Below are 11082 nucleotides of genomic sequence, written 5' to 3'. Positions count from 1 at the left end.
TTGACTCTAATTTCGAAAAGACCACTAGATTGACATTTCCGGCTGATCTATTAGATCAACTGGGACTCCCTATATATATTACTAAATCAAATGAATTCAATAAATTTTATGCAAAGTGGTTCACGCTGCTATTGCTGTATGGCCTGTACAAGACATTCATACAAATATATAAGCATGTTTTGGCCTTATGTGTGATTCCCAACTTAAACTTATGATTTATAACTTTTTGCTCAACCTGTCTTTAGCTCTTTCTTTCACCATCGTCTGCACAAAGAGCTCTCCTGCTCGATATGATGAGCGTACCTACGAGGAAAGAAAGAAAATCAAAATTCATACACTCCAGGTGCTGCCCCCATAACATTCACTATCAGCATAATAATAATATTAGGTCAGATAAAAAAAAAATTACAATTAGAAAAATGGATGGAGCATGTTTATGGACATTATGGTTTAATAGATAAGAGTCTACAATGACAGAATGACCAAGGAAGTAATCAAAGTGTTGTCTCTAATAGATCTCTTATATTTTATTTATTAATATATCATGATGGAAACATAACATAATTAGTTTTAGTTTCAAAGGGCGTTCAGAAATTCCATGAGGTTGTGGAGGCACGTGACTAGCTTGAACACTACTGATTTTAGCAGTCCACACAACTTAAGAACTCTTCGAACTTTCAGCAATATATGAGATAGAACTCAAAAGTATCATCTTAATATTTAAATAAACAGGGTAAAATGCTTACAAGTGGACCACTAGCAACATAACGAAAACCTAAAGCTTCTCCATACTCCTTCCAAAAAGCAAATTTCTCAGGAGTAACATACTCTTTAACTGTGAGGTGCAATGGTGTTGGCTGCAAGGAAAAAAAAAAAAAAGGGTGAATAGCTTAAGCCCTCAAAGAACTGGGATAGCAGATAAAATTTCATGAAGGTAAATTAGAGATAAATATAAAGTTAAAGTTGAACTTGATGAGTACAAATAATCAAAGCACAACACAAAGCCAATAAATTTGGCATAAATTTCTCACCTGTAAATATTGTCCAAGTGTCAGAATGTCAACATCAATGGCTCGAAGATCAGCCATGGCTTCCTTTATTTGATCATCTGTTTCCCCAAGCCCTAGCATGATAGAAGTTTTTGTGATCATCCCATCTTTGCTAAATTTTGCATGTTTGAGTACAGACATGCTCTGTTCGTACCTGCACATCAACTGAAATCACTATAACAAGGTATATTACATATATAATGTGCCTTGGACAAACATGTTGGTTTAGTGTATGACCATACCTAAAAGTTTACAAAATCAATTAGAGCAATAAAAATCGAAGAATCACACAATACTACTTACAACACAGATAATTCTGCTATTAGTAAACAGTAAGAATGTAAGATTATGAGGAGCCCTAGGAGTCCAAACATGTTGGTTTAAGCTAGGTTTTTCTAAGCCATTTCTCCAAGATTCTGAGTCTCTTGGTTTGACGCATAAAAGAAAACCATGTTTGGTCTTACCACATAATCGGAAAAGACAAACTATAGTCCCTGTACTTGCAGGTCTGTTGCTAGTCAGGTTCATTTTCCAATAGCCAAATTCAATAAGTTTAGAGCGGAATGATTTAAAGGCCCACAATACTACCTATACAAATTATGCAAGATATGCATTTAAAAGAGAGGCAATACCAGTATGTTGATACTAAATTGCTAACAAAGAAGTAAAAAACCAACCCTGCTCGAGGATCTCTAACTATTCTCTGAAGCCGCTTGACAGTTTCAATGTTGTGAGCAAAAACATCTAATCCCGAGTGCACCAGAGTATCTACAGCCTTCAAGTCTCCCCTAAAATCAGAAGTTAAACATTCAACCATGATTTCAGGCTTGAGTGCCTGCACCATCAAATGTTTCCTCATCAAGCATCTTTTCTCTCTTGGTAATTGACATGGTTATAAGAGAACTGAAGAAAGGTCCACAATAAGCTACTAAAAAGTTCCACCTACCTTCATGGCTTTGACTGTTTGAGCAAAATGGCCGCTTCCACCATCAAGCAAATCATCCCGATCAACACTAGTTAGAACGATGTAATCAACACTACAATATAGATGCCCAAAGGATATCAGTATATAGATCAAGACATTTAGCGCTCAGATATGAATATAATAAGCAAACTGAAACCAATGTTCTTAAAATGAGCCTACTCTTTACCAAAGTATAAATTTTTTCCATGAAAAGGTTCTAAAGTGATTCAGATGTTGACATCCTTACTCCTGACCAGCTGATCTATATTTACAGAGGGGCAATTGTCCTCCAACACATCATACATCTTCCTCCTTATTTATAAACCCAAATTTGATAGGTATGAGAAACATAAGTTTTAAAAAAATCAAGCTTCAAGCTGCACTGGTTACGAGAGATTTTCATGGAATGATATTACAGTGCCAATATGCTAAGAGCTCCAAGCTAAAGATGTGGTGTTTAAAAATAATAATTAGTAAAAAAAACAAAGCAAAGCAGTTAAGGCACTTCTAGAGAGATCTTCAATGGGAGATGGCAAAAAGAGTAAGTTTGACAAAAAGCATACAAAAATCACATACTTTTCTACATTGATGGAGCTTCTACAGGTGCATGTCAATCAGAAAGCCCTAATTTAATGAAGATATTGATACTCTAAATGTCATTCAAAATCCTAATACACTTTAGACAAATCAAGTTTCCAAATCCTAAGGCATCTAACCTTAATCTTATATTCTTTCATTGCTATAATTGTTAATGAGAACTAGTTAAAGTTTGTTGGAATTCCTTGAACTTTATTGGTAATTTCTACTCTTAGGTTTGGATTTCCAAATAGAAAATGGACTAACTCTACAGATAGTGAGGGTTCCTTCAGGTATGCATTACTAGGCTTTAAATTTTGCCTTTTGTAAGCCCTATATTGTTAAGGGCTATTTAATCAAGCACCCAAGGAACACTTTTATGGGTGAAACATTTACCTTCAAATCATAATAATTAATAAATGAAACAATAACAATTTTTAGCGCTTACATATACCAAAAGGCACGATGTAATGCAAAAAGAAAGTAAGGGGACAGGAATTGAATAAAATACTAAGAAATTTACCACACAAAAAAAGTGTATTATACATACCCCCAACTTACAACAGCGGAAGCAGTATTCTCTGGTTCCATTGGATCAGGTGGCGCAGGGTTTCTGCTCGTTTTAACAGCACAAAATCTACAACCACGAGTGCAGGTATCACCAAGAACCATGATTGTGGCAGTTGCAATTCCATCCCCACCTCCATTCCAACACTGTAGTGTAAATTTCAGATAGATGGTAAACGATCCTAATACTTCATGTGCTAATAAACACTTTGAGAAATTTAAAGACTATACTTCTAACTACACTCATTATTCCCTAAGCAACGTTATCTCCCAATTTTAAAAAGTAAAGTCTAGTAGGATTAGTTTTTAAATTAGTTCTTAGTATGCCACGAATAAATAATTAAATGCAACAACAAACAATTTGGCATGATGCAACAATATCCTACAGTACTTGGACTCTTCGTTTTAACTTAAGAACCCATGTCGGTCCTCCAGATATGGGCAGGAGCAGGACACTTCAACCCTTTATTTTCAGCCAAAATAATGAAAAATTTTCAAATAGCAAACACTTGGACATGTTACCTGAGCTAAACTCTCCTTTCCCAAAATTACCATCCAGTCACAAATAATGATCGAAAAAGTAACAAAAGAGCTACCTCTCCAATGTTGGGGCACTGGGCTTCCTCACAAACAGTGTGGAGATGTAAGCGAGAAAGAGACTCTTTCACCTCCTCGAATTTCTTCCCCTGAGGAGCTTTCTGCCTCAACCAATTCGGTTTCGATACATTTGGGTCTCTCCCTGTGTAGGGTCCCATTCCTCCTGGATAAGGACCCAATTTCAACTTTGCCGTCTCCTCATATTCCGGCAAGTCAGCACTTATGGCAATTCCAGATGAAGTACTCAGCTTCAAGGTGACTTTGCACCTTATGTTAGATGGTTTGTAACAGGCCCATCCCTGAGCCAGGCCAGGAGGGGCGACAGCCCTTGTCCTAGGGAGAAAATGTCTAATTTCTAGTTCCATCACAACATTAGTGATTCTGCAACACATTAGCAACCAAATGATTCAATTATCAAATTAATCTCAAAAAATCACATAATAAATTCTAGGAATAAAATGTCAACTTCTAGTTACATCACAACATTTATTAGTTCTGCAACACATTAGCAACCAACCATGATTCAATTATCAAATTAAGCTTAAGAAATAACATAATAAATTTTAGGAAGAAAATGTCTAATTTCTAGTCACATCACAACATTTATTAGTTCTGCAACACATTAGCAACAAACCATGATTCAATTATCAAATTAAGCTCAAGAAATCACATAATAAATTTTAGGAAGAAAATGTCTAATTTCTAGTTACATCACAACATTAATTAGTTCTGCAACATATTATCAACCAAATATGATTCAATTATCAAATTATGCTCGAAAATCACATAATAATTTTAGGGATAAAATGTCTAATTTCTAGTTGCATCAGAACATTAATCAGTTCTGCAACACATTAGCAACCAAATATGATTCAAATATCAAATAAAGTTATTACCTTTGTGAATTGAAGTAATGAGTGTTGCCGAAAGCTTCAGATGACGAAGGTGCTGAGCTTTGCTGGAGGAAGACGGTAATTATGGCTGTGAGAAAAGAAATGAAATGTGTAGTGATATGAATATGCCAAGGTTTTTTTTTTATGGAGCGGAGTATACGAAGTTACGAAAGAAGAACGTGATTTTAAAAAAAAAAAAAAAATTTACTAGAATGAAAGAAATATGACACGGTCCAAGACGTATCACCGTGTATCTAACTTGTGTGGAGTGTCCATGTATCCTAGCCTGCTGCCATAGCACGGGTAGTGGTGGTGATGTGTGTGTCCGAGGGTTTTATTTAAAAAAAAAAAGAAAAAAAAAATTTCTTCTTTCTTAATTTTCAATTTTTTTTTTTTTATCAATTTAGTTTTGTCTTAAGTTTAATTTTCAGATTTAAATTTATAAAGTTTAATTAAGAATATATCATTGAAAATACAACATGTCTTGTGTGTGGCTGGCCACACTATGTGGCCGCTAGTATAAGAACAAAGTAACCCTATAGCACTGACCAAATAACTCCTGTAATATTGAATAAGTAACCCCTGTATCACTGACCGGATAACTTTTGTAACATTGACGAAATAACTCTTGTAACACTGACCAAGTAACTCTTATAAAACTAACGAAGTAACCCTCATAATAGTTGGCCACACGATATGGTCAGCCAGTCACATATAAGAATTTGTGTTAAACATAAATGAAGTAATTATGTAGTATTGATTTAGTTTATTGTATTGATTTTAAAGAGGTTTTAAAGTTTATTAAAATAGGGGTTTTAATAATTCATAAAGCTTACTTCGTATTATTTAATTAAGATAATGTAATTAATAGTTTTAGTATTGATTTGTTGGTGTATTTGTTATTTCTAGGAAGAGTTTTGATTGCTTAGGACTTGTTAGTTCAAGGTATGTGCACACATAATTTCGCTTTAGGTAGAATTTTGTTAGGTCGAAAGTTTTACCAGTCATAATCGAATAAAGTTTTGCTGTCATTACAGAGCGTTTTTTTGTATTTTATTCGAATGTATTGTTATTTTAGTATCATGTTAGGCTTGGAAAATTTATGTTTGGAGCATAATAGGATCCATGAGAAGCCTAAATTAATTTATGTACTACATACTTGACTTATGAAGTATATGAGAAACATGTTTATATGATCTATAGATTTAATTTTATGCAAGTTAGAAACATGCTAGAATGTATTGAAGCATGTTTAAATTATCTAACTTATTAGTATGTGGTTCATGAATATATATTATGTTAAGCATGCATGCTAATAAAAGCGAGTTAAGCAAAGTGATTTTATTATGCAAATTAAAGTATGACTATGATGTCAAAGTTATATTAAGTCAAATATGTTTATTTTTATTAATCACGTAGTAAGTGGTTAATTAATTTAAGTTGATAAAATAAAATAAAAAAATATTAAAATGCTATATATGTAAATTTAAAAGGGGTCTGCCCAGTTTTTCTCTTAGATAAACATTATTTGATGTTTACCAAGGGGTAAACTTTTAATTTTTTTGTATAAAATGAAGAATATATTTGTAATTTTCACCTTGGTCACCTTCTTCTTCCTCCCCCCCCCCTCCTTCCCAGGGGCGGACCCAATTAAGTGACATGGGGGGACAGCTGTCCCCCCAATTTAAAAAAAAAAATTAAAAAAAAAAAAAAAAAAGCAAAACAAATCGCAGCTCCATTTCAATCTTCACTCCAATTCGCCATTACCACTACTCCACTAGTCCACTGCGTCGCTGCTCCACCATTCCACCAACCGGCGACCGTCGAGGCTTCGTGCGTGCGTGGTGCGTCGCTGCTCCTGTGCGGCTGTGCTCCATCTTCAGTCTTCGCTGCAGGTGCGTGCGTGAGTGCGTCAGGCGTCACTGGCTCGCTGCTCCACCGACCACCGCCTGTCCGCCTTGGCCCCTGGGTTCCTCACCACTCGCTGAGTCGCTGCTAAACTTATGGTATGTCTTGCTAAGTTGCTAACCCTAATTCGAATTTCGAAATTCCCAATTTGTTAATTTGAAATCCCCAATTCACCAATTGTTAACCCTAATTTCCAGATTTTTGTTGAATTATTTTAATTTTAATTGCAATATTTGTTGAATTTTAATTTTAATTGCAATTTTAATGTTAAGTTTTATAGTATGCATTTATGCAATGATGTGAATTGTGGAAATTCCGAAATTGAATAATTGATATATATTTTTTAATGTAATTAGGAAATGTCAAATGATTCACCTAATTCAAACAAATCCAAGGCTACTAGAAAACAACCCGATCTTCGACAATTCTTGTCTAAAAGAAAGAAACTCCATGAAAATGAGTCAAATAACTCCCCTTCATTAAGCCCCCCTCAAAGTCAAGAAGATGATATGGAAATGGGTGGTTCAAGTACTTGTAATGTACCATTGGAGGAAAATTTGGTATACGATGTTGAACTTCTTCCTCATGATCCGGGAAAAAGAATAAACATAATGGATTACCCCGCAAATGAACGAAATGCAGTTAGGAGGGGTTATATTCTTAAAAAACCTTGCCAACCAAAAACTCATGACTTTCCTCAAAGACAAGTGTCTGGTTTACGTCGCTTTAGTGTTCATTGGTTCAAGAAATGGGATTGGCTTGAGTATAGTATTGAAAAAGATGCTGCATTTTGTTTTGTATGTTACTTGTTCAAGAATGAAGTTGATAGTTATTCGGGGGGTGATGCATTTGTTGATGGAGGGTTTAGGGCATGGAATAAACCGGAAAGATTTGAGAAGCATGTTGGTGGAATTAACAGTGCTCATAATCTTGCTTATGAGAAATATGTGAATTTAAGAGATGGAAAAAAAAAATCAATCTTGAATGTGTTTGACAATGCAAGTGAGGTGATTAAAAGTGAATATTTTATCCGCTTGAATGCATCTTTAACTTGTTTAAGGTATCTTTTGGGGCAAGGTTTGGCATTTCGTGGACATGATGAAAGCGGGGAGTCATATAATAGGGGTAATTTCCTTGAGCTTTTGAAATGGTTAGGAGAAAAGGTTGAGGAAGTAAGACAACATACTCTTGAAAAAGCACCTAAAAATTGTCAAATGATTTCCCCTTCTATTCAAAAGGACATTATTAATTGTTGTGCCAAAGAAACAACTAGGTGCATAATAGAAGAAGTTGGTGATGATTACTTTGCCATATTAGCCGATGAGTCAAGTGATGTGTCCCAAAAAGAACAACTAGCTCTTGTTTTGCGCTTTGTTAATAGAGATAGTGGAAAGGTAATGGAGCGATTTTTAGGCATTGTTCATGTTGGTAATACTACCGCTTTAACTCTTAAAGATGCAATCATGTCTTTACTTGTTGAACATTCATTGAGTCCATCTATGATAAGGGGGCAAGGGTACGATGGAGCTAGCAACATGAAAGGTGAAATAAATGGTCTTAAGACTTTGATTATGAATGATACTCCAAGTGCCTACTACGTACATTGTTTTGCTCATCAACTTCAACTAACACTAGTTGTCGTTGCTAAAAAGAATGATACTTGTGGTTGGCTTTTTGAGATACTTGCAAATTTATTGAATGTGGTTGGAGTTTCTTGCAAGAGAAGAGAAATGATTCGACAAGATCAAGCTAAAGAAGTTGCTCGAGCATTGGATGTAGGGGATATTGTGAGTGGATCGGGTTTAAATCAAGAACTTGGTTTGAAAAGGCCCGGGGATACTCGTTGGAGTTCTTATTACAAGTCTATTTCAAACATCATCCTCTTATTTCCTACAATTGTTAAGGTACTTGTACACATTGGGAAGCATGGTGTATCGGAAGATAAGTTCAAAGCTCAAATTGTTTTAGGACAGTTAGAGTCATTTGACTTTGTTTTTATTGCTCACTTGATGTTGACTATTTTTGGTTACACTAACGATTTGTGTGTTGCTTTGCAAAGAAAGGAGCAAGATATTGTAAATGTCATGGAACTTGTCACTTACACAAAATTGGTGTTGCAAAAAATGAGGGAGCAAGGATGGGATACTCTCTTAAACAAGGTAACTTCATTTTGTGCTAAACATGGTATTGTTGTTCCCACTATGGATTCTCCTTATGTTCCTCAAGGAAGATCAAGACGTTTTGTTGAAGAAGCAACAAATGAACATCATTTTCGGGTTGGAATTTTTGTAAGAGTGATTGATTTGCATCTTCAAGAACTTGATGATCGATTTAATGAGAGGAATATGGAGATACTAATATGTATGGCTTGTTTAAGTCCTAAAGATAACTTCTCATCCTTTGATAAAGATAAGGTACTTAAACTTGCCTCTTTTTATCCCGAAGAATTTTCAAGCTTTGATTTGATGGCTCTTGAATGTCAACTTGATATATTCATGGAGAATATGCTAAATGATGATAGATTTCAAGGTTTAAATGACCTTAACTCTCTTTCTATGATGCTTGTTAAAACTAATAAGCATAAGACTTTTCCTCTTATTCATTTGCTTATCAAGTTGATGTTGATTCTTCCGGTTGCCACGGCAAGTGTTGAAAGAGTCTTTTCCGCAGTGACATGTGTCAAAAATAAGTTGCGAAATAGCATGGGTGATCAACTTATGAATGATTGTTTGGTCACTTTTATTGAGAAGGATGTCTTCCTAAGAGTTTCCGATGAAAAAATTGTTGATCGCTTCCAAAATATGAAGACTCGAAGGATGAAAGTGTAATTTTAATGTAATGTTTATGTAATTTTTTTCATCATTTGAATTGTATGACTAAGTATGTTTTTTATTTTGAAATTTTAATATTAAGTATTAACTAATTTGTGTGTTTGAGTTTTTTTTTGTTTTTATTTTTTGTTAAGCTATTTGTAAGTTAAGCATTTTGTCCCCCCGAATTGAAAATCCTGGATCCGCCACTGCTCCTTCCTCAGTTCATGTTCTTCCTCATCCTTGACTACTTTACCCACCTCCATCTACTTCATGGATCTCTCTTATCCTTTCTCCTTCCTTCACCCACCTCCATCATCTTCATGTATTTCGTCTTTTGATTTCCACTCACCTTCGTTTCCTTCTTCAAGTCATTTCAATGGTAACGTCCATTTATGATCTGATGGCTAAATTAAACGAAAACCACCATTTTCAGTTATGAAATTAAACAGAAACCATCATTTCAATTCCGACTAATTAAAAAGAAATCCTAAGAAAAAAAAAGGAGAAAGAAAGGCATGGTTAACCCAAAGTGTAGGAGAGCTTTTCCCCTCCATTGAATTCACAATTAAAATTGGTATTGATTGTTAGCTTCTCCATTAATGATTTAATGATGAACCAAGAAATCTTTTTTTTTTATTTCAATTTCTTTTTAGATGTATAAAAGGTGAGAATTTTTTATTATTGTTGCACAAATATCAAGACAAGAGATAAATTAAACATGCAATGTTTCTCTAGGAGTTAATAGATAAGCTTGTATTTTCTCATTTAAAAATAAGTCAAGATTAATTAATTATTTAATAGGACACAATGCTTGTATAAGGACCCTACAAGTATTAAGTATTTGGTGGGGGGGGGGGGGGGGTTTATGTTTTAACGCTTAATCTCCTAATTGTAGTGTGAAACGTTGCACTATTGTTTTTAATGGAATTCCCAATGTTTTGGTTTAATGTGGGGGTGAAGTGCATGCAAATAATTATTTGTGTGTTTAATATATCCATGATTCTTGTTCATGTTCCTAAACGTAAAGAATTAGAGTTAAGTCAAGTTAATTTTTTATTTTTTTTAAAGGTAAGGAGAAGGACCCTAATCGTACCTCAGTCCTCAAGTTTTTTTTTGGTCCGGTATTTGCGGGTTAGACGCTTGGAGAATGGGGGGGAAGGGTAAAGGATCCCCACCCTCAAAGTGTCACTAGTGGGGATTGAACCCCCAACCTCAAGGTTGAAAGGTGCAATCTTTATCACTAGACCAAACTTAGCTTGGTAATTTATGTGTTTAATTGCATGATTAGTTGTTGATTCATGTACTACTACTTATGTGATTATGTCTACTGACTACTTGAATTTAATTAGTACTCCCCCTATCATTTGTTTTTTACGTTTTCATTTAGGGTGTTCCTTTTTATTCGTTACATTTAGTTTCTTTCCTTTTTTAGTCATAAATTTTGGATAGAATTACGCTTGCTTTACAATATAAATACTCGGTTGTCCCTAAAGGTGGGCACGGGCCGGGGCAGCCCGCGGACGGCTTGGCACGACCCGGAGAACGGCGGGGCACGGCACGGCCCGATGAGGTGGCACGGCACAGTGGTCGACCGGCAGGCCGTGAATCGTGCCACGGTCAGAGCTTCAGGGTTTCCAGCACGGCACGGCACGAGCCCGGTCAAAAGCCTGCGTGCTTGCCCGCGTGCCGAAAAAAAAAACCCGTTGCTCAACGTC

General features: G+C 35.3%; 2 protein-coding genes across 2 annotated transcripts; one reads left to right on the top strand and one right to left on the bottom strand.

Annotated features, from left to right (window-relative positions):
* Nucleotides 1-4967, bottom strand: LOC110736820 (lipoyl synthase, chloroplastic-like). Its single transcript, XM_021917138.1, has 9 exons — nt 4650-4967; nt 3753-4134; nt 3140-3303; nt 1996-2086; nt 1727-1884; nt 1032-1203; nt 747-857; nt 236-303; nt 1-143 (listed from the first exon to the last, which is right to left on the bottom strand). Exons 2-9 carry the CDS (start codon nt 4116-4118, stop codon nt 107-109), a joined length of 1167 nt encoding a protein of 388 aa, XP_021772830.1. The 5' UTR covers nt 4119-4134; nt 4650-4967; the 3' UTR covers nt 1-106.
* A 1946-nt stretch (nt 4968-6913) lies between these two features.
* LOC110735898 (zinc finger MYM-type protein 1-like) lies at nt 6914-9382 on the top strand. The gene has a single exon (XM_021916075.1). The coding sequence runs from the start codon at nt 6914-6916 to the stop codon at nt 9380-9382; it is 2469 nt and encodes an 822-aa protein (XP_021771767.1).
* The last annotated feature ends 1700 nt before the right edge of the window (nt 9383-11082 follow it).

Source organism: Chenopodium quinoa, unplaced genomic scaffold (assembly GCF_001683475.1).
Source record: "Chenopodium quinoa cultivar QQ74 unplaced genomic scaffold, ASM168347v1, whole genome shotgun sequence".
NCBI classification, from domain to species: Eukaryota; Viridiplantae; Streptophyta; class Magnoliopsida; order Caryophyllales; family Amaranthaceae; genus Chenopodium; species Chenopodium quinoa.
The sequence above is the reverse complement of the archived record's forward strand: the minus strand, read 5'-3'. Positions and strand labels throughout refer to the sequence as shown.